We start from the raw sequence: 24,209 nt of genomic DNA, 5'->3' as shown, positions 1-24,209 counted from the left end.
TCTAAATACAGATTATGGTGTATATTCACTATTTACATGACCTCATCTTATTATGAAACAGTTGTGTAAGAAGTCGATTGAAATAGAATATTTTTCTCTTGTCGTTCAAAAGGAAAATCTATTACAAATTTCAAAATGACTTCATTATGAAAAGATTTACATAAAATCGAGAAACATCAACTATGACATTCTTCTTATGATGTTCAACAACCAAGGAAAAAAACATAACTCACGATCTCAAAACAAAACAAAAAACCAATTTCTACCATACGAGACAGTGAAATAATTGACATCATCCTCATAGCACGAACACGAACTCCAAACTATAGTGAAAACCGAATCCCTCCAAGCTCAATTGTCCGAGCATGTGAGAGCATCATCATTGTCATAAAGATTTCGCGATTGACGCTACTCTATCGTGATTCAAATAAGAATTTCTCAATTTTTAAGTTTGAGACAATACCATTTTGTACTCACATTGTAACATAACATGAATTAATTTTGATGCTAACACATGGTCGCAGACTCATTGCCAAAGAGTAAAGTGAAATTTCTTAAAAAGAAAATTGAATTCCATTTACAGACAGTAGTGTACAACTAATCGTACATTATATATATATACGTTTAGGAGAGCTGTTAAGAGCAAACCCGGCGAGGCGGCGATGACGACAAGACAAGCAGCAGCGGTGGGGAAGATGAAGTGCATATCCTGTCTGGAGAACTACGACGCACGTGACGCCGGCACGTGCAAGGAGTGCTACGAAGAGGCCAACGAGACCGAGGAGGAGCTCAAGCGCGAGATCGACGACCTCAAGTCCAAGGTCGCCTTCCTCAAATTCTCCACTCGCTCCCTTCACCCCACTCCCTTCTCCGACGTCGTTTTGCTCGCCTCCGACGATCCCTCCACCGCCGTCCCCGTCCCTGCCCATAAAGCCGTTTTGGTCAGTATTGTGTTCTATGTCGAAAATAATCATGTTGTTTGTTTGGAGTTCACATTCAAGAACCCAATTTCGGTTTCCATGAATCCTAGATTTCAGTTTCAGTAGGCATTAGGCAAAATGTTGATGAACTTGTTGGTGCTTAATAATCAGGCGAGTCGTTCACCGGTGTTCAGAGCAATGCTTGAGAATGAGATGGAGGAAAGCCTGAGTGGCACAATCAAGATCGGAGATGTGTCCTACGATGCCCTTCGTGCCTTTGTCAACTACCTCTACACGGCCGAGGCATGTCTCGATGAGGAAATGGCCTGCCACCTTCTGATATTGGCCGAGAAGTACCAGGTGCAGCATCTCAAGGACTACTGCGAGAAGTTCTTGGTGTCCAAGCTCAACTGGGACAACTCTATTGTGAGCTACACCTTTGCACACCAGCACAATGCTAAGCATGTCGTTGATGCGGCGCTGACGTGGATCACGGACAACATGGACAAGCTTACTACACGAGAGGAGTACATGGAGCTGGTGCAGAAGGATCCACGGCTCGTGGTGGAAGTCTATGAGGCTTATCTATCGAAACAGATTAACACTGCAGCACAGAAGGATTCTGCCGGACGAGGAGGTGTCAAGCCTCCCCCCGCCAGGACCTCAGATGATTCATCAATCTAACAATTTGATTCGGCTTTTACTCTTTATATGAATGAAGTGTGAGGAATGTTTTGTGTTGTGAAATAAGTCTTACAATATCATCGTATTACAGTTAGTTTTATGCACATCTCAGTCTTTGACAGCCTAATTTTGTGCATTTTGGATTCTTCCTTTCAAAAACAACAAAAGTGATTGTGCAAGCTGATCTTCGGATCATACAACATCAAATGTGCAGTGAGTTAGCTGCAGTGGCTTCTTTCTTGTGGTGAGACACTTCGACCCCCTTTTCCAGAAAAAGACCCCAGTATCTTTGCACTACATCATATTGTCACAAACGCTTGTCACTTATTAAGATCTTCCAGCTTGCATGGGGTCCTTCTCCTGTATCATGTAGTGCAGGCACCCATCCAACTGCACTTGCAAGTTCTTCAATCTCACCGAGTACAGACACAGAGTCGCGTATATAAACCCGTCCCCCAGGCCTTAACATTCGGTCCATTTCAAGAATGATGGTTGAGAAATTACACCTGTGGTTAGTAACACAGATAGGTGAGAACAAAACCTGGGTACTCTAAAATCTGCATTATATAAATGTCCACCTATAAATGAATCAAATGAGAACAGTGTATACCTCTTCTGCTCAATAGAAAAGAGACCTGCTGCGTGCAATAAGTCATATGTTCTTGGATAAGTGTCAAATGGCTCACACCTGAAAAACATAGAGATGAGCATCATGATGGACAATATGCAGCTTTTTATAGTACTTATTCTAACTTAGCTTGTACTAGCCTTTTAAAATGCTACTGAACAAAGATCCAAAACCAAATCATGTGAACATAAGCTCCAGAGGTATGCAAAAAGAAATTTCAACTCAAGATCAGAAAGTAAAAGGTGCACTGCCCATACCAGTCATGCTGGACTCCAATAAGTCCACGGTCATAAATAACCGGTAAGGTGTTGAACCCAGACACAGGAACAACGTTCATTACCCAACAATCTAGCCCGAGGTCATGCAATGCTGCTGCAAACCTGCCAGGTCAAAACCGTAATATGATTTCAACATAAATTTTGGAGTTGAAAGAGCAATCAAAATTAGCACAGCTTTATGGTCGATTTATTGATGAAGAGGATACCCTCCATATCCAGCCCTCATGTCCATTATGTTTCTGAAGTTTAACTCTTTCCAATGGTAAGCACCAATATAAGCGCTAATTATTTCGTTCCAGTACTTCGCCTCTGCCCTGAAGATTTCTTTTCTAGATATGTAGGCATCTAATTTTATGCTCTGGAGTCTGTCTGGTGGATCATGAACCCGTGCAGGCCACATTGAAACATTTGCTCCATAACCATTTTCAGGTAACCGACTGATGCATGCCTTCAAACCAACATACCTGCAAAAAGTATAACCAAGGATTATGATTGTTTAAAACATCATTTATTCGTACTTAGCGGCAAGACCTCATGAATTATGATTTTTGTGAGATGTCGAATTTTTAAGAGCATGTAGTATACCCAACTAAAAAAAATCATTATTACAAGATTACTGTAAGTTTGATAGCTCTGTGTGTGTGCATGTGTATGGGTGGGTGCACATAGTATCAGAACTAAAACTTCTGATTAAAAGCAAACGCAAGTTCCACAACAAACAACAATCTCCTAATCACCAAACAACTTCACCCCATCTGCAGGCCAAGAGCTTGAATCTCAGTTATATTATGGCATGCAAGTCATTCACTAGGTGCATTTCATTACTTATGCAATTGATACAATTTGCAATCTGAAGAGTGGTGCTCAACCAAGAATTTTAAGCTTTGAAATATGCCATACCAAACATTGTCTGGATCGTCATTGGAATCACACAATGGAGGCTGCACTCCAGCATCACGGCTAAGATAGCAGCTGTTATTTAAAGGTTTCCTCCATATGGCAATCATCCCTTCCTTCTTTACAAGTTCCCAACAAATGCGCGTAGTCAGGTCCTCCATTTCTGTTAATAGAAAAATTCTGATCTTAGTCTCCAACAGTAACAATAAAATTATATTGCTTTCTTGTTAAACACCAAAGAATATGAGCTTCAGGCAATTCATTAAGTTCAGAAAGATACAGTTGCTAGCTATGGAAAGAATAAAACGCTACATGATGAGCTACCTTTCCATTGTTCTTGTAGGGCTACTTCATGTTTATAAACAGGCTGCGCTGCCCAAACAAAATATCCTCCTGCTCTCAGCAACCTGTCAACCTCGAGAAGCCAAATTCCATCTACATCACATAATCATGGAAAAAAGGATTCTTAGAGTCAACGAGCTTTTAATGACATGAGATCTATAAAATTATTATAAAAAAAAAAGAAGGAATTTTCTATGAGATGTACAAGAGAGAAACATTACCATCGCGAGTCCAATTAATTCTACATCTTGAACAGTGGATCAAGTCAAAAGCCTGGCTTGGATACAACAAGCGGTGAGTAGCAAATACTGCCACCATAGCAGGCACACCACGCTCAAGTGCAAACTGGATCTGGTTCTCATGGACATCTTTCGGCGCAACTGACAGAGTGGTCACATTCCGTTGCATCAAAAAGGCACCAAAACTCGCTACTCCACAACCAACATCTAAGGCTACTCGGGTGTTGCGGCCAAATGCAATTTCAGGAATCATCTGCTCATTCAATCCGAGAAACAGTAAGCAATATCACATGATATACAGATTCAGACATTCAAACTAGAACTGTCGAAAATGGCTAACCTTAGAAATCTGATCCAAATACTCATCTGCCCCATGAATGAACTGTGTTCCACCTCCAGGAAACACAAACTTATCTCCCTTTATTGCTATCCAATTCTGACCACCTTTATCTTCAACTAGTCTTTTATGGGGTACATTACTGAACCACACCTATTCATCCATTTCATGTTAGCTTAAAGAACACTCATCCTTTCTTGAAAACAGTAGCATAATATACATGTAGAACTAACACATTACAGCTAATCAGTGCCACATTCTAACCAATTCAACAAAATTTGACTAGTTTCGCAATCCGAATTTACCTCATCTCTGCTCTGAGGCCAGGGAATTCGAATCTGATACCCTTTCGGCCTCGGCACCACGCAATTCAACCTCTTGCCTTCTCCAGGACAATGCCTTTCGAACTTTTCGCCTCTCTCAGTGGAATTGAGCTTCTTAATCTCCTCCACATTATCCAAACACGGTATATAATCAGTCAATTTCTGATCACACACCCCAAACTTGTCAACCTTAACCCTACCGCCACCGCCATTGCCGCCACTCCCATCCTCGGCTCCTCCTCCGCCCGCATTCCTCAGCTCCTCGGCCAAGCTCTCGTCGAACTCGCCGACCGTGAATTCCTCCGACATGGCGCCGTTCTCGTCCACTATCCCCATCCTCTCCACCTCCGGCGGCGGCGGAGGTGGAGGCGGTGTTGGCGCAGGAAGAGGAGGAGACGCCGGCCGAGAGGATGATTCCGTCGGCGGAGAAGCTGCGAGAGAGTGAGTCGTCGCGGCGGAGGAGGGGAGGGGAGAGTAGGAGGCGGAGTAGTGGTTGACGAGGATGAAGAGGGTGAGGGAGGCGATGGCAATAGCCGTTATTTTGATGAAGGTCGGAGTCTTCAAGATCTCCGCCGCCGTCGCGGCCAGCTTCATGGTTTTCCGACTCCGAGTTTCGGGTTTTCGGATCTTTTATTAAACTTGCTTGGATTTCAGGACCAAAGTGTGTGTGTGTGTTAAGTGTTAGAGAGAGAAAGAGCTTCCGATTTCCGCTCCGTGGCGTCCACGGTGTGATGTAATAATTAAAACGGTGGGGGGTTTTTAGGGAATTGTGTATTTTTTTTTTTTTGTCTAAAAGTGGAAACTTCGATGAGAGGTGATTGGTTGCCAGGATGAGTTCAAAGGGATTTGGTTAGGGTACAGGGGCGCCCGCATTGAGGTTGATGCAGGTTAAAGAGGACCAGTCTTGCTAATGAAGAAGCCCTTGTCTGGCTCTTTGTCTCTCTCTTTTTTTTCTTGGAGACTTTCTGGGCATCTATCTAGCCGGGAGGTTGATGTGTCTGTATCTTTTGCTCTGTCTTGGAGTGGTGAGGACCAAATTTTCCTTTTTTTAGTTGTGAATTGCGTGTTTTTGATGAATGAAAAAAGTACGATTGATTCAGTGTTCTTTCGGTTTATCTTCAGATTCACTATTTAATTTTTTTTTAATTTAAAAGGTAATGTTATACACCAGATTTATTCATTTCAAAGCTTGATCAGGTTAGAACTTATTGAAATCAGAATTAAGGACAAGAAACAGATCGATGTTGTATAGAATTTCGTCGTATATAGCTTTTACCCAAGTTGCACTGAAAAAAAAGAGAGTTAAGAGATGAATATTCATCTGTTAATAGAACAAGCTCGGATAAAACCCTAAGTTTTATTTACTTAAGCCCCGGCTCATAACTTCATACTCTTCCACTTGCGCAGTATCAAAAATGTGATCAATCATCACAACCAAGAACGATGATGCATGCGCACGACAATCTTCTTAGAATTTTTCATGGTACAATGCCGAAGGCACCCATTGATACTACTAGCATGGTGATCTCTTGGAATGAAAAGCACAATGCAAAGTTCCATTCTTGTAAACCACGTCACATATCATCAGTCGATTCAGTCCCCTTCCACTTTGATTAGTTGTAGACTTGCTCCATCTTCCATTTTTGAGAATACATGTATACATGCTCCAACGTCTTTCTTGATTATTTGTATCGCAGAGGACGAAGATAGATAGAATGATTCACCGAAATCCTGAGTGAATGCTCGTCTTATGTCTTTGCTCAAGAGCTTTGGAAAAGGGTGACTTCGACTGGAATTTGAAGGATAATGTCGTCCCATGACCAAATCTCACAGCATCGTGCGCCACCAGCCACGGCATCCTTGGCCGGCGGCGTATAACCCTAATGACATACTGCCAGCTTTTGCATACAGCACCCAACCGAACAACCGCATTGATATCCAGGTCCAAGAACAATCACTCTACCATACTTCTTATATCCCAACATTAACCACCCTTGTGCATATATGGGTGTGTGTATATATCATGTCCCCTAGGTACGTAATTCTTCATCACAATAGTCCTTGAATATATATATAGTTCCTCCAAGCGGCCTACCCAAAAAAGTGGCAAATTTTTTTCCTCTCACCCTTAATGAAATCCGTTGCCCTTGCAGCCACAATGGTTGTAAAATTCTTTTGAGGCTCGGCTCGCAGATCATCAAGACCTAGTCTCACCAAGTTCATGGAGTACTGTTTGATCGATGAAGCATCTCCAGACAAAATCTTTTGATCTTTGTTTTAGGGTTTTCTACTCTGATTATCATCATTCCGGCCAGTTATTCTTCTGGTGATCTTTATCTTACTTCAGCAGGCGTCCAAGTGACCCTGTGTGAGTTATGCATGTATTCTTCTTCTTGTTTTGCTGGACGTTAATGGACATGCATTTCCATTGATGTAATAATGATGTAAACTCAGAGTGTGGAATAAAATTAGTTTATATCAATAACAAAATGATGAACGTACGTGCATGTGTTCTCTAGCTACGATCATATTTTGGCGGTGGCCATCTATGAATCATCATGGTTGATAATGTCCCATGCGAAATCTTCCACTTTTTATCGATCCTACCTAGTACTCTCATCTTGCATCATTATCTCTTCTTTAATTAACAACTGATTTCTATACGAAGTTTTGTTGGAACACGTACAATCAGTATATATGCAGTATTTGCATTTTTGAAGAGGCCTGCATTATCTGCTCGTATTTGCATATGCAACATGTTACTGTCCAGCAATCAAAAAGGGCATACATCTCAGTACAAACTAGATGTCTATTCAGTCCGAAATTACTTAAACATGTATATATACGAGGGATAATGCATTATGTAAGCATGTATCAAATTCACAAGTGCACAACCATGCATGGAAGATTTGTGCACACAATTCAAGAATAGATGATAGACAATAACAATACATAACGTACAGGATCGGAAAACCCAGTACCTTTCTGCAAACTAGCTATTTCATGATGCAATCTATCTTTTCAGCTTCGCGCCTAGGTCTCCTTCTATTCAATTCATTGCCTTCTTGATTCTGTCATTCTGTGACTTTTGTCTTCTTTAGTCTCATCATCATCTCTCTTAATTGGATTTCAAGAGTCTCCATGCAATACCAGGACGTACTTTGGCTGCTATATATTTGTGAGTTTAGCAGGTGCTCGGCAAACAAACCAAGGCAGCCTTTCCGTTCCAATTGCATGGGTTAATAACTCCTTCCTTTGGATCAGAGGCACACACCACTACTTCCAACCGTTTAGTGGGATAACTGGTTCTGCATTCGTTTTATTCTTGGCAATAATTCTATACCCGACAGTGCCTCTGCGTAAAAACATATTGGAAAATACAACTCAGGAAAAAATATGGTGAACATGCTATTGACATGCCGACCGATTTTGAATGGTGCAGCATCGATCAGCATGGCAGCCTCACTCGTTGCTTAATGCTTACTTATTCTGCTGGTTTTAGCTAGGTGTTTTAACCCTGAAACCAGGAACAGCCTCCGGTTATGGGGAATCAAGTATGAAATTATTTACGAAACGCCGGATTGGGAGGTGGTTATTAGAAAATTGAAAGTGCCTCGCTCATTGTAGCTTTTGATCTCCCTGTATAAGGTACTTGATGAATATATGCTCCACTGCTATGTACGTTGTTAAACCACACTCGGTCTTCTTATGGATAATGCATTAATTCCTTCGTGATCCCTAGTTGTTACACTTCATACGATGAAAATTCGAATCAAACCGCAACTTGGAACGAAGAAAGATCAAAGATGTATATCATTTTCTAGCTAACTAAAAAACTAAGGTTGCATGTTCTCAAAAAAAATATAACTAAGGTTGCATATGAACCAAGTATGAAATTACTCTGTAATTCCATTGTGTCAACGCATGAACGTATAAATCCTTTCAGAAAATGCACCCAGAGACTCGAGACTTTTCTAGTTCTTGGACAAATACTCCTAGAATTGTCAAACGCGCGTATAATCATTTGGTTTATTTAGGTAATGGGGGAATTTCGTAAGGACTTCCCACCAGGATCCAACCGTACAAGTCTTACAATGTAACAGTTATGATGATTTGTTCTGTAATTGACTAAGAGATTTATAGTCAGTCACATTTGGATGTAAATCTAAAGGTATGGAAAATTATTTTTAAATAAACAAAACACATCTAATGGTGGGAATAATTATTTTTAAGTAAATTTGTTTTGTTTTCAACCGTTGGATGTAAATCTAATAGTGATTGACTATGAATCTCTTGGTCAGTAACTGATCACTGTACAGAGTCAACGAAATAATTCATTAGGAACTTAATGTTACCCCAAACCAGATACCTTGATTGTAAGCCTGTGATGGATCTCGAAGTATCGTAAGTACCTAGGGACATGTAGTTTGCCACTATTAGTCTGTTTTCTTTTGAGATTTTACTTGTTATCTTAGGGATCATAGGTCAATGACTTTATATTCTCATCGAAATGACATAACCTAATGCGGTGACTCGAATTCTTTAAGGAACCCAAGAACGTATCCTAAGAATCGAAGATAAGTTAATTTCTCTGTTTAATCTAAAACAATTGAGTAATCTTTTCCTCAAGAGTAACCATTTGTACGTATTCTTAATTTCTTAACGAAGTAGCCACTTGTATATCATCTTATATTTTCTTAGTTTTATGAAGACATCAATATCTAATTTCCTTTATTTCTTGTATCAATCAAGACAACATACTTTTAAATTACTTAAAATATTCGAATTACAAGCTAGCTGATGGAATCAATCGAACAACTTGCATAATTGTAAACTCAGAGCATCTCTAACAACTTCCTAATTTTCTCAAGTTTGGGGAATATTGAGACTTTTTTAGGTCCAACAACTTCTCCATCACAGCAAAGCCGCCTTTCTTCCTCGAAATTAAATTCTTCACGTGCTCAAACTAGAAGTTTACAAATATAGAATATTTTATTGTTATAATAAAATATATATATATTTTTTGTTATAATTAATAATGATATTGCATTATTGTTGTAATAAATGTCGAAATCTTCAAAATGGAAACGCTGTTGGAGATACTCTCACAGAGCCTTCAAAATAAGAACAAGTGTGCGTAAGCGCAACCTGCCCTAGTTACTATAGGCACAATATATATTTTAAACCAAAAAATCGCTCTAATAATTAATACATAAATTGATATATTGTTTGTACCTGTTTTTGCACGTTGGCCTAGTAGGCCGAATCTGTTGGTTGCGAGGAAGATTACAACATTTAATGATAATTATTACGATTATTTCGTATAATTATCATCATCATCATTATTAAGATTTGCCGAGATTCATTATTTGGTATTAAAACCACATACCAAATATTGAAGCAACAGCGATATATGGCAACAAATTAGCATTATGGCTAATTGGAAGAATTGAAGACCGAAATTTCAACATAATTAGCAAATCAATTCCAACAAAGCCGCAAGAAGAAAGAAATAAACGTGTGATTAAGGAGAAAACAATACGGAGCGTATCTTTGATTCGGTCATTAAGACCGAAATATTTATTTTATTTAATTGTTATCTCCTTCCTTAATTTTTGTGTTTGTAATAGTATATATAGGAAACACATACCTCATTGTAAAGGGTCCTCGACCAACACACACACTTCAATACAAACTCTATCAAATTCTCTATGAATTCTCTACAATATCAATATTTTTATCCATGTTCTAGCATAATTCTCTTCTTTTTTTTTATTCGCTTTCTTTACATTCCGCACTTTACTTTCATGCAATTTCTCTTCCGCGTCTTTAAATTCATGCACTTTAATTTCTTGCAATTACTTCATGCAATTTATGTTTTATGCAATTTAAATTTTTGCCTTTAGATTCTTGTTCTTTTACTTTTCGCACTTTAATTCTTGCAAACTTATACAAAAATACAAAAAAAAAAGGAGACAACATCGGTGAAAACACCGAAAGTCCTTGCAGCATAGGCAAGAGAACCCAAAGGCCGAGTACGGTTTCTTCTCGGCCTACAATCGCTTGGAAGAAGTCAGATCAGGTGACAAAATTAATCAAAACCTTGCTTGGCCAACAGGCCGTGAGTTGGCACGCCCGCGCAATCAAGAAGGACGATTACGCTTCAAGACCCTCGACCTCTCTTTTAGGCCAAGACCTATTTTTGAGCAAACATATATATATATATATATATATATATATATATATATATATTAATTAGTAAATATATATGAACTGAATTTTTTTTTTTTTTGAACAGGATATATATGAACTGATTAAGAAATGGTATTCTACAACATCATGTGTTTGAATTCCTGGAAATCAAGCATCCCGTCCAAATTGGTGTCGTACACGTGAATCATACTTCTGATTCTCGTCGAGAATCATAGGTTTAATCTTTAAGGAACCCAGTGACTTTAGATTCTCATCGAAATGGCATAGCCTAATGCGGTGACTAGAATTCTTTAAGGAACCCAAGAACGTATCCTAAGAATCGAAGATAAGTTAATTTCCCTGTTTAATCTAAAACAATTGAGTAATCTTTTCCTCAAGAGTAGCCATTTGTACGTATTCGTTCTTAACGAAGTAGCCACTTGTATATCATCTTATATTTTGTTTTATGAAGACATCAATATCTAATTTCCTTTATTTCTTGTATCAATCACGACAACGTACTTTTAGATTACTTAAAATATTCGAATTACAAGCTAGCTGATGGAATCAATCGAACAACCTGCATAATTGTAAACTCACAGAGCCTTCAAACTTCAAAGTAAGAACAAGTGTGCGTAAGCGCGACCTGCACCAGTTACTCTGGGCACAATATATATTTTAAACCAAAAAATCACTCTTATAATACATAAATTGATATATATATATATATGTATATTAATTAGTATATATATATATATATATATATATATATATATTATATATATATATATATATATATATATATATATATGAACTGATTAAGAAATGGTATTCTGCAACATCATGTGTTTGAATTCCTGGAAATCAAGCATCCCGTCCAAATTGGTGTCGTACACGTGAATCATACTTCTGCAGTCACGGCTACTATTCTCTTCCATTACTCCTAATCTCCTCAAAACGCTGTCCAGCTCCTCACAAGAAATGTAACCGTCGCCGTTTACATCGAACACATTGAACGCCTTCACAAGATCACTCTCGTCTTCATGATCACTACTGCCACTACCACTACCATCGTCGCCGTCATTACTATCCGGCGCAGATATGGACTTGTAGAAGAACAAGAACTCATTGAAGTCGAGCCCCGGTTTGCCAACAAGAGACTCGAGCTCATGCAGGCTGAACTCGACTCCGATTCTCTCGAGGAGCCAGTTGAGCTCCTCGAGACTCACTTGCCCGTCTCGGTTCTTGTCAAGCTTCTCGAAAATCCGCTCTAGATCGTTGCTGATCAGGGGAGACATAGTTTGAAGTACAAGAGACTAGTTGAACAACACGCACATAAAATAGAGAGTTGGGAAAGAACGTTAGGTGTAGGCTTGGTTTTGTTGAGGTTAGATATGGTTTGAAGGGGTTGTGCGGTATCCATATATATAGCCCGATTTCTTTTCTTGTACGGATGTACTTGTTTCATATACGAACGAACTGAATAGTGTGGCTGAGAATTGTGAGGGAAATCGGCGGGAAGCTTCGTGGTGACTGTGATACAGAAAAGCGACCCGGCTTCCAGAGGATGGGACTTTTCCAGATAACTCTGGAAATTACTAGTAATTTTGTGTATTATTATGAGTGATCATTCATTTTCGTTTCTTCTCAGAAAAATTATGAGTGATCATGGATACAAGATGTGGTTTAATTTCCATGGATCATGCAAGATTTTTTTTAAAAATTTCCATGGATCATGCAAGATGATAATGATATTGCTTGTTTTAGGGTGTTAAATTTTGGAATAGACCCAATTGTTTCTATGTGAACAAAAGGGACCGACGAATCTATAATTGTGTGGCTGTACTCGTGTATCATGCTTTTGATTGGCGTCAGATGGGCTAGAGTTAGATATGAGTAGATTACTGAATAATTGAGTAGCTAGATTACTCAATAATTGCTCTACCATTAAATTAATCTTGCGGTTTTGCCTTGTCATTTTGGAAAGAAAACCACTATTACGGAGTACCAGATATTTTAACGGTGAAACATGATAAATTATCGAATATATGTAATACTCCGAAACCTGTAAAACTCTAATCTGATGATGCTTGGGGTACTGACTTTGAAATCTATGGCACAGGAGGTGAAGTTCAGATTTATCCCCAGAAATGGGAGGATTCCCGGCCGTGTAACTATATGTGCATGTCAATATCACAGAAGGCGACCGGCCTTTCTAGAATTCCACAAGAGGACCCCGAATGAATAGAAAGAAAAGGCTAGATATTTGGAGAACCGTTGAGAATGGGTTAAGAGCATGGCAATGGTTTTAAAGAGCCAACGTCGTTTATCAGGTAGCTCTATATTTTTGTCTTTTGGCACCATGGAATCGCCACCTGTTTTGGTACCACGGAATCGCCAGCAACGGCCGAAACAATGGGTGAGAGAGACTTGATGTAAGCACACAACAATGTGTTCACCAATTGCCAATTGGCCAAGTTTAGTAGTTTACAGTCCAAAACACAGTTATAGTTGGGGAATATAAGCCGTCCCAGTCTTCATAGGATCAAAGAAATTTACATTTTACAGTTTCACACAAACAGAAACCAAAATTTAACTTGACATGTTCTCTGAACTGAAGCAGACTAAAAGAACTTAAATTGTTTCATATGCTTAACTTCAAAGCCTAAATCACACAGTGCCGCTATTATATCCTTTTCCTCGGTGAAATAATAAGTGTATCAGAAGGCTAACAGCTCAAACTTATTATTCCCCAGAAGAAATTATATATTTACCATACAACTTACAGAGGGGAAATAGAAGGGCAAAGAATCTATCTGACTGGAGAAATCATTTTGTTTTAAATAAACTATTTGAAATATGTTCACCGTCGACTCCAAGCAGTACTCAAGGCTCAGACTCCAGTTGTTTCAATCTTGTTGATTCTGAAACCCCTTATCCTCAGTTCCTCAGGTACTGAAGTATCTTTGTAATCAACATTTTCAAGGATCCAGCCCTTGTTCTGTACTGAACCTTCCACTTTTACCTGTTAAATATCACATCATTAAATCATATTCTAGAGATTCCATACTTATGATTGTCATTTAAGAAAAGGGTTGAGCACAGAAATTGTTCATCTCATTCTAAAACAAAAACTTAAGCTATCCATATAGCATTTGTCTGTCTGCTATTTTATAATCCACATTTGCCATGTCTTCCATACCTCTTTATCATCAGCAACATCGATAACAAGAGCCCCATCCAAAGAGAGATCCTTGACAAAGATATTACGGCCCTTAATAACCAATGTAGACCTCTGAGAAATTGAGTTACTTCCACTGACTTTGTTTTTTACTTCTTTGAAAGTGACAGCCCATTTTGGTTTCCATGTGATACGAGGCCACACTTCAACTTCTTGACCGTTGAACACATGTTGTACTGGATCGGCTACTTGGACTCCAGCCTGAAATGCATAAAAGTAAAAATCTGAATTCAAACAACTTGGAGATGTAGAGAGAGAATCATCCAGATCTAAAGCAGTCTTCCAACTACTCTAATGAACTGTAGCATAATAATATTTAAGATATGTAAAGGTATTTTAGTTGTTTGCACAATACCTTTCTGAGAATTAGACTGTTTGCACGATAAACGAACATTTCTCCAGAAGTTGCACTATGGTAGGGATTTCCCTTTGGTACCTTCACAATTAGATTCAAGGAAAAGAAAATAAAGGACAATGTCACTCAACGCCAATTCCAAATTTTAATTTTAATATTCTTAAAGATAATGGGCTGATTTGTCCTAACAAGATAACATGTGCCATTGCAAACAAATAAATACAAGATATCCTTACCTTAGCAGAATCCTCAGGGTTGTTCTTCACAGGTGCATAAGCAAGCCATGGTTCCATTACCTAATCAGCGATAAGATATTGTTAACAAAAATTTAAATTTTTTTCTTTCTTTCTTTTTCTTTGACAGGGGAGAAGATCTTATAAATATAAGACTGCATCCCTCTGCAACATAAAAAGAAACATCCATAATAACTCCTTACTGCACAATCTGAGGCCAGGAAGATAGTTACCGTGAATCCCACCCTAGCAGATGGAGGCAAAGTTTGTGGGTAGTCTTGCATCATACACTCTAACCGAGTTGAGGACTTAAATGAAGTCTTACTAGCATCTTTGTATCTGCAGTAAGATGGGGGAAATACAAGATCAGGTGATGTGTACTGAAAAGAAAAGGATCTTCTAAGCTCATTATCTCATCTACCACCAATCTAGCATGCACTTAAAAATAAGAGCATGAGAAAATGAGAACAAACTGAAATAAGGAATTTTAAAAAATTACATGGAACCCCTAATCTCTTGAAAAAATTGAATTATGCACCAAATTTAATAATAAACCAGAATACATGCCCCAACAGCTGTAAAAAATAGAAGATTTACTTTGGGTTAACAAACTCCTTGATGGCACCTCCAGTTTTTGTTAGCTCCTCAATGTATGGACCAAGTTCCAAGATTAACTGCATATGGAAAATCGATGATGATGACATCAAAAATAAGCCCAGGACTCCAGGAAAAATCAGTAAAATATGAGATGTGGTGGTCGTCAACTCATCATACATAAATTATCTCCAAGAACTCATATCTTTAAACTCCATTGACATTTTTATCATTTATCAATTTACTCTGTAGCATCTAGTCCCTACATATAAAACTAGATATGATCCTTGATCCTTAGAAAGAAATGTACAAAAAAATCCAACATGATCTGAATTGATAATATGCCTCTGTCTAAGCTAATGGCAGGGGATTTCATAAAATCACTGATGGATACATTAAAAGGCCTTTCAAAAGAAAAAACAAAACAAAACAAAACATAAATAGGTAGAGGTGAGAGGTGAGAATTGTATGAAAATTTGTGCCAGAAGATTACTTGGTTGATATTCCCAGGAAAAGGAGAATAGCCAGTCTCACAGTTGACATCACCATCAGGAAATCCAGTAGCTCTAAGCAGTGGATCAAGCTGGTTGTACTCCACATTGATCACCATTGACCTCCCTGAAGTTTTGCAGTTGATGAAGACATAAATGTTAGCTAGAAACGAATTTTGACATGGTTCTTACATTTTATACAAAGGATATTAGCCTGATATATGAGATAAACAAAAATATTATGACACCAGGGAAGGGCCTCCGAATGACAATCAAAAAATTTAAATACTCTAGTATCTCTTTATCTTACTGACTACTAAAGTCTTCTTTGAAAACAAGTTCTAATTTTCACCATATGCAAGAAGGTACTAAAAAAAGTGGATTCGATTGCTATTGGTTTCACAGCCAGACTTCTGGCTTATCAACTTAGAAAAGATGAAAGAAAAAAAAAGAAAAAAAAAAACGGAAACTTGAGTTGAAATATGGAAATAACTTTCATAACTAAAGGTCATCCGGCAAACAAATAACCAGATCGTTTCATACCATCAGCATGAGTAAGTCGAGTTATTCCTCCAATTGCTTCTTTTGCTTTGCGTGGAACGGCTAAGGAGTTAACATGGTATTGTCTTGTATAACTAACACCCAATGATGCTGGAATTGCCTATTAAACAAAGATGTATAAGATCACAGCAGATTTCCATTTTTTATTGTGCATTCAACCACAAATCATCAAATGAGTAGAAAATGTACATGAAGAAATTAAAGAAACTAACATTGAACAGAAGACCATTGGTATCTTGGAAGAACAGAACCCATCTCAAACCAGCATCACTCCTGTACAGAATAAAAAAAAATCACATCTATGTCACATTATTATCATGCATTCAGCCTGTAGACTTTCAGTATAGCATTTATAAATACTGTTACAGCAATGTCCCTGCTGTGGAATTAATTATTTCTAAGACTGAAAGTACATATAAAAGAGAATAAAAAATTTAGAAGACAAGATTATCACCACCTCATCAGGAACATTATGCCATTATTCACAGAAAATATGCAATGTTATATGTGCTAAAGATCAGAATCTTTGTAAAAGCTTGAAGTTTAACCAGTCCTGCAATGCATCATCAAATCATAATCTGGGATGTCATATGAATGACAGTAGACATGAAGTTAAAGGCATAGAGATGATTTTCTATACAAATGAACAGATTCCATACAGTGTATGCATGATTCATTACATACCATTCATTGAGGAGGCCACTAGAGTAGAGCAGTGAATGCACATCACCATGCCCATGAGGTTTGGTCTGACACAGAAAAGGAAAATAGAATATAAGCAGATGACTATTTATGCGGAGAGAACATGCAAATTCTCAAATCTATCATCACCAAAATTATAATGATCAATTACACATATGAGTAACTGTACCTGAATCCTGTACTTGTTACGTGGCTCTACTGCAAGCCTCGCATCATTATCATCTAAGCAAGCAACTTTTTCCTGCAAGGAAGGGAAACTTTTTCACATTCTGCAGAATTTGTATAACATATACCAAGAACTCTCTAAACAAGGACATGCTGATCATTATGTACCTGCTTTAGAAGCTTTACTTGAGTAGGTTCCATTCCAAAATAATAATTAGACTCTAAAAGCTCTAGTGTACGAGAATGTGTGTCATCTGATGTCATTATAACCAGAGGAATTTTTGTTTGACATTCACCTACAGATTTGGAAAGAAATATTGATATGTCAAGATAAGAAGCAATTTAACACCACAATCACCTAAATAGTGATCAATTATTTAAAATGGCCGACACTAACGAACTGCATCTTCTTAAAAAAAAAAAAAAAAAAAAAAAAAAAAAAAAAACCAATTCACTTTAAAACACATCAAACACTTTTGACATTTTTCTTTTCATTCTATGAGATTCTAGTGCAAAGGAAGAGTACATCTAGGTAGGGGAGGTGCATTGAATTATGAACCATCTTGACCAAAAAAACAAAGATAAAAGTAAATTCAAGTAAGGTGAAAAATTGGCTCCGTTTTAGAAGTCACAGTTCTAGTGTTGGATATTCCAAGTACATGCCACAAGAAAGGTAGAAAACTAAAGGATCAGGGAAAAAGAAAACAAAACAGCACCATGTTTACTTCTCCGCCAAGTGGCATGTCTAATGATATTAATATCTTTCTAGCATCAAATCTTGTTCTTTTTCTGAGATTGTCTAGCATTTAGGAGTCATTTCCCAATATATGAAGCAAAAACCAGAGCTGACCCAAGATGCTGCTCCATACCAGTTCTGGCTGGACATTTCTTAACTATCTTGTATTCCAGATTCATGATGTGCTATAAAGTAAAAGTGGAGAAATTGTACAAGGTCTAACCAAAGATTATGAGACACTGAGCTAGTCACAAACCTTCTGAGAGTTTACAGCTAGCATCTTGAAGAGCCAATATTGTCTCAATATAATGTTGTAAGAAACATGTTCCTGTGGTCGTCTCTCTTGGAAGAGCCACCTGCAAATAATATGATAGTTTAAACATGTAATACATATCAACCCTATTATGTAGAATTTTTCATATAAAGCCACTAGCATCTATTTCACCCAAGGAATAGACATGTTGCAAGCCTATATGTTAAACAGATACCTGACATGATCATGGAAAATGAGTACAACTTAGACCAAGATCAACCGTCATTAGGGAATATATGATCAATATGTCCAATATAGCATACCTCAAGAATACATAAGAAGGTGATGATAGACTAAAAAGAAAATGCATTGCTAAACAGCTCTATTCAGAAACCTAATCTGACCATGTTGAATAAAACCAGGGGTTTCAGGCTTCTTGACTAACAAGATATCTGGTTCAGAAGGAAGATGCTAGATGGAAAAGAATCATAACATGCAAGTCAAGAAGAAAGTGTCGAGAGGGATAAGAATGAAACATGCCAATTAGAATAGAACTGACAAAGCCGTCAGTCCCATTAGATATTTACCAAAACGAGTATATCAATTTCTCTTGATTGATGATAAGCACTATAAAACATGGATATTCATGGGGAAAGTGTTCATACTAGTCAGTAGATTATAAACCTTAATTCCATTGTATCCCAGACGTTCCCCAAGTCCACCAGCAACAAGAACAAATGCAGCTTTCTGAACTTCTTTGACACCAGTTTCCTCAAAACTCATAAAGCTATCATCACCAAGAGTCAAGGTTTCACCTGTTGGAACCTGAAAAGTGATTGATAACCCATCAAGTTTGGTTTTCAAGGAACATGAAAGAGAAATATTACATAGTTGTACTCCATTACGACTCTGATTGAATAGTGGACAAGTCAGCATATGATAAGTTATTCATGAAACGAAATCATGTGGACTGAGTGATTTTATCAGATTATCAACTTGATTCAATGCGAACACACATATAATTTTACATACGAGGCATTCATTAACTTACAGAAGGTGTAAATCCATCAAATGGATTCTTCCCGGCTTTTGAATCCGCTAACAGTTCTCTAGCAGTTTTGATATATGAAACCAAACCACCTGGATAGCTTGAATTGAGCCGAGCCACCTGTAATGAATTTTCAATCAGAAAAAATGGCAAGAAAAATAACTCTCTAACAAACCCAATCTAAGAGAGTGCTGTTATCTAACATAGATATCAATTATGATTGCATTAAGAGAGATCTTCTACAGAACTGAAATGAACCTACACTCACTATGTTTCAAGACACTACTGTAAAAGCAAAAGAAGAAGGCAGAAATGTTGCCGCGAGAATGTTTGATCCTAAAGTTTGAGTTATGTACAAATGTATGGCTATTTAGCTTCTTACTTCCTTTCATGCAAGGTAACTTCCCCGAAACAGTGCACGCGATACAAACTATCAGTAAATGTCAAAACTAATTTATATTCAACCGAATTGGTCCTAAAGGTTACTGCTTTTTTCTATCTGTTCCTACCAGTCATAACTGCAATAAATCCAAAATAATGAAGTACTATATCAAATTTCCTGTATGTTTTACATTGTTCTATGCAGATTTGACCTTACTCAACTAAAATTCAAGTCCAAACTCAATCAAAAACCAACACCAAACTATCACACATAGATCCAACGCCTCCACTTTTTCACACCAAAATCCAATCTCAGATCCCAAACACCGAAAAAGCCAAATCTCAAGTCAAAAAAAAAAAACACACCTGATCGAAAAACGCTTTCTTCTCCTCATCATCGACGCCAGGCTCGTCCCAATGCTCGAACAGATGAGTCTGCCCCATCTCCACCAGCACCTTCGCCAGCTCCACCTGCAACCTCGCCGCAAATCCAAATCAAATTCATCTCCATTATCAAAAACCACTGATCAAAATCAAACACGAGAATCTCATGACAGTACCTGTTCGACGGAGAGGAGGTGGAGGTTTCTCTGGAGATTCGGCGCCGACGCCTCGAAACCGCCGTCGATTCCGAGCTCCGAGAACTTCTCGGTGACCGCGGAAGCCATTGTTGGATTTGAAGAGGAGCAGTTGAGTTGTGATTGAAATGAGAAAAGTGCGCACGAGGATTGGCGAGTGTGCGCCGGGTTTTATACAAGAGAAATGGCAGTTACTTGTTGGGGCCCACACAGTCTCTGTGTGTGTGACGTGGGGCCTTGCGTGTAACGCCGTTCGAATCCGTTACGCAAATGGGATACGATAACCACCCCGCCCACCGTATGATGAGATTCTGATTCGAGACTTATGAGTGGAAGAATAGGATTCATGAAAGGGACCAACCTCTTCTTCAAAAAAGAAGAAAGGAAAAAGAAGAGGTAAAGTTACCAAAAACAAGACGTGTGGGTGATCTTTCAGTTCAGTTAAGCTTGATTGGAATTTGTATTTTAATCTTCAAATATTGAAACTAAAATTGACTCAGTTATTACGGTTTATCTCACAAATAATATAATTAATCATAATCACTTTCTTAGGACTTCTGTTGCCAATTGCATAAAGATGATACACAAGTTTGATAAGGGTCGTGACTACGTATTTGGTTACACAAGTTTGATCACTGATCGATGTAAGATTTATGATTTAATTGTGGTTTCTTCATTAACATTTAGACGATTGTTTGATCACTATACATTATTTAGTTAACGTGTTATTAACCGTTTATATTTTTAGTTGACGTTTAATAATAAAGACGTTATTTAACTATTTATGTACGTTGCACAAGTGCACGTCGATGTTTTGAATTATCTCGGGTGCTGTTAAAGTGGGCTTCTTTTATTTTCGTTTTTTGTTAAAAAAGAAAAATTAAAGGCAACAGTGTAAATAGAACTTGGCCGAGCTGAAAGATGGAGACAATCTAAAATTACCAAACAGGACAGTGTGTGGTTTATAAGTATAAATAGTCCCTTCTTTTCCCAGATAACGCCTCAGCTCCTCACACTTTACCTCGGTGTTTCTCTAGGGTTTAACGGCGTCCTACTCCAGATTTTACTGAGCTCCAGCTCTTCCGGTGCGGTAAGAATCCTCAAACCCTGAACTTCTTGTTAGTTTCTGATAAAGATCCTAACTTTATGGTTTCTTTACTGTAATGTCGATATGAAATTGCTCGTTCCAGCCTCACTGATGCCAGATTTAGACTATTACAGATCACCATGCATATTCTGATTTTTGCTTCTTTTTTGGTGTATAGAAACATAGGTTTGGCAAGGATAGTTCTGAATTGTTGGTTCAACTGAGTCACAATTGTGAGAGAGAAAAAGGGGGGATTTTTTGTTTTTGTTTTGGGGGGAGTGTTTTGCTGAATGGGGCCGGTTTCTTCGGACGATGAAAAATTGGATGAGAGGGCTAAGAGGCGTTTGAGGAGAAGGTTAAAGGCTAATGGAATTCACAAGCCCGATGTGTGTACTGCGAAGAAGAGCAGAGTGTGTAATGCACAAGTGGAGAGCTTAATGTTGGATGATGACTATGATGAGTACTTTAATAAGATTCAGAAGTATGGGTGGGACTGGATTAAACATTCTAGTGGTCGTGATGTTAATGGCGATTGCGAGAAGGAAGGTAATGATACCAGGGTTGTGGAGGATAGTATTGATAGGAATGAACATTGTGGTGCAGATGATGGTGATGGTGGGAATTCCCGTTTAGGTGATGATGATGACATGGATCCTCAGTATAAGTTATTCTGGGACAATTTGAGGGAAAATGGAAATTCATATGTACTTCAGATAGTTCAAGAGGATGGACGTGTTAAAGAGATAAGGTATCACCAAGACAAGGGCGCACCTGATGAGGTCGATTTAGATAATATGCATTCCCTGGGGAAAGAGAAGACTCCCCAATTTAAAAACAGGGAGATTGTGGAAAATGTAGAGAAGGCCCCAGAGAAAAGGAGTTCAGTGAAGAAGAGGAATGTAAAATTTGAAGCTCCGGAACCTGTTTCAGATGGAATACATGTGCGTTCTAGTAAAAGACATTGTTTAGAGGTTCCAAACACTCCAGACATTTTCGGAAGTTCTCAGCTGAAAGAGAAAACTGGAACCAGAAAAAATTCGAGGATGGTCATTAAGCAGAGAAATTTAGATGATTGTCCACAGAAAAAGAATGGTCTTGAGAAAAAAAGTTCAATGTTGAGGAAGAATGTGAAAGAGACAGACACAGATAATCTTTCTGGTAGAACAAATGGGGGTTCTAATAAAAATTCTGGTTCAGAATATCTTCAGTTCCCAGAGGGTGGGTGCAACAATGAAGCTGAATCCGATGCTAATCTAACAGATGAGAACTATCATGAGTTCTTAAGTTGCAGTAAGAATGATGGTAAAGGTTTGGTCTTTACATCCAGAATCTGCGGACCATTAAGATATGATGAAGAAAGTTCATCGGATTCAGATGAAGAAAGTTCATCGGATTCAGATGTGATTGTGCTTGACAGGGATCCACATGAGGGATACCATACACAAATTGTATGCATCTTGTTCCCTTTCAACTTTGTTTTGGTATTTCTATATTGTGCCAGCACGCACATTCACACACTCGCACTTAGGTGTGCATGCATGTATAAATATATGTGAGATAAATTCATTTTGGTTGTGGCTTCTAAGATATGTTCATTTGTCGTTGTGTGTACTTTTACGTTTTGCAAACAGACGATGGATGTAGATAGTCGGCGGTCTACTGAAAGTCATTCCCAGTTTAGGCAAGGGATTATGCAGGATCTTATAAGGCCTTACCACCTAGAAGAGTATCTCAGTCTCTTGGAAGACTGGTCCCGCCAAAGGCCACCAACGGGTCATGACAAAAATCTGCGAAATGGAAAAGTAAAATCGTATGCACTGGAAGGGGAATTCGGAAGATCATATCAAGAGATGTACAAAGGTTACTGCTCTTCATTTTCTATCTGTTATTGTTTTTCCATGCTTGCAATTATTACTCATCTTACACATCAAGTAAGCTGAACTGATCTGTAACCTGGTTACAGTTGATATGTAATTTTTATTATTCATAGTGCCAAGAAAAGTGCTTAGGATAAAGAAAACTATCACTATTTCATCACTAATTTGCTGCCTAATCTTGCAGATCTGGCAAGAAAGATGGATGCCGTGACAGGCGATTATCGCCCTAGAAAGTTGAACCTTTTGCGGGGATTTTTCTACTGGTTGAAGGTAAGTTAATTGATCTGATTAGTTTTTGGAAGTGTTGGAAGAAGGGTTTCTTGTTAGCTTATGGTCATATAGAAAAAAGTTTGTTGTAATTGGTGGTCGAAGTCAATCTAGTAATATGTTGAGCACATGATATTGTTGAGGTTCATTACGCTTTTGTCCAATGTTTACATTTTTCAATACTTTCTAAGGACTGATGTCACATGTGCATTCACATTGTTGCCTTAATAGTAGTAGATGATTTAAAAAATTTGTGAGTGTTATTCACAGGGATGATTATTGCATACCCATGTAATAGTTTCTTCTGACATGTATAATTGCTGCAAAATTTTCAGAATATTGCCCAGCATGGAAGCTTTAAACCTTGGAATGACAAAGCATGTTTGAAAGTGTTGCCGCAGAAGCACTAAATAGGAGGGCTTCTTGTGCATTATGTTCTAAATCAAAAGGGGGAGGCATTATGTATGAAAATCATGTTCCTCCCAGTCCTCCCTTAGAAAACAAAATGTGCTGTAGTTATTTATGTACACAGTTAGAAAACCTTCGTGTAACAGAAGCAGTTATCAATATTTCAAATCTTGTGAGTTACAACTACACATCTGAAGTTCGTTGTTAACATAATCTTATGGCTTCCCATGCTCAAGTTAATGCCCTTGCATAAAGGAGGTCAAAACTCTATGCAGAATCGCGTGCGATGTATTGGCTTCCAGTGCTCAATGTACTTGGCTATTCTGCTAGTCAAATCCTTTCGTAGAGATTGAAGTGTTCGACTAAGGTCAGAGAAATGGTTTGGGGAATTT

At 38.1% G+C, this 24,209-nt stretch overlaps 5 protein-coding genes across 5 annotated transcripts; 2 read left to right on the top strand and 3 right to left on the bottom strand.

Annotated features, from left to right (window-relative positions):
- Positions 1-605: 605 nt before the first annotated feature.
- LOC101298189 (BTB/POZ domain-containing protein At4g08455-like) lies at positions 606-1,727 on the top strand. Its single transcript, XM_004290875.1, has 2 exons — positions 606-941; positions 1,092-1,727. Exons 1-2 carry the CDS (start codon positions 663-665, stop codon positions 1,602-1,604), a joined length of 792 nt encoding a protein of 263 aa, XP_004290923.1. The 5' UTR covers positions 606-662; the 3' UTR covers positions 1,605-1,727.
- Positions 1,616-5,326, bottom strand: LOC101297898 (probable methyltransferase PMT10-like). The gene is made up of 9 exons (XM_004290874.1): positions 4,631-5,326; positions 4,329-4,478; positions 3,971-4,241; positions 3,732-3,842; positions 3,411-3,570; positions 2,717-2,974; positions 2,490-2,612; positions 2,215-2,292; positions 1,616-2,110 (listed from the first exon to the last, which is right to left on the bottom strand). Exons 1-9 carry the CDS (start codon positions 5,240-5,242, stop codon positions 1,912-1,914), a joined length of 1,962 nt encoding a protein of 653 aa, XP_004290922.1. The 5' UTR covers positions 5,243-5,326; the 3' UTR covers positions 1,616-1,911.
- A 6,332-nt stretch (positions 5,327-11,658) lies between these two features.
- On the bottom strand, positions 11,659-12,255 carry LOC101311830 (probable calcium-binding protein CML44-like). The gene has a single exon (XM_004292684.1). It carries the CDS (start codon positions 12,136-12,138, stop codon positions 11,659-11,661), a length of 480 nt encoding a protein of 159 aa, XP_004292732.1. The 5' UTR covers positions 12,139-12,255.
- Positions 12,256-13,293: 1,038 nt separating this feature from the next.
- On the bottom strand, positions 13,294-20,317 carry LOC101297604 (UDP-sugar pyrophospharylase-like). Its single transcript, XM_004290873.1, has 17 exons — positions 20,161-20,317; positions 19,967-20,071; positions 19,223-19,339; positions 18,856-18,996; positions 18,175-18,274; positions 17,351-17,478; positions 17,187-17,258; positions 17,000-17,064; positions 16,528-16,588; positions 16,298-16,415; positions 15,757-15,881; positions 15,267-15,343; positions 14,903-15,008; positions 14,673-14,732; positions 14,437-14,517; positions 14,043-14,282; positions 13,294-13,865 (listed from the first exon to the last, which is right to left on the bottom strand). Exons 1-17 carry the CDS (start codon positions 20,266-20,268, stop codon positions 13,734-13,736), a joined length of 1,836 nt encoding a protein of 611 aa, XP_004290921.1. The 5' UTR covers positions 20,269-20,317; the 3' UTR covers positions 13,294-13,733.
- A 1,841-nt stretch (positions 20,318-22,158) lies between these two features.
- On the top strand, positions 22,159-23,868 carry LOC101297312. Its single transcript, XM_004290872.1, has 4 exons — positions 22,159-22,713; positions 22,897-23,125; positions 23,327-23,412; positions 23,745-23,868. The coding sequence occupies exons 1-4, from the start codon at positions 22,309-22,311 to the stop codon at positions 23,817-23,819; spliced, it is 795 nt and encodes a 264-aa protein (XP_004290920.1). The 5' UTR covers positions 22,159-22,308; the 3' UTR covers positions 23,820-23,868.
- Positions 23,869-24,209: the final 341 nt, after the last annotated feature.

Source organism: Fragaria vesca, linkage group LG2 (assembly GCF_000184155.1).
Source record: "Fragaria vesca subsp. vesca linkage group LG2, FraVesHawaii_1.0, whole genome shotgun sequence".
NCBI lineage: Eukaryota > Viridiplantae > Streptophyta > Magnoliopsida > Rosales > Rosaceae > Fragaria > Fragaria vesca.
This window is presented reverse-complemented; position numbering and strand designations above follow the sequence as displayed.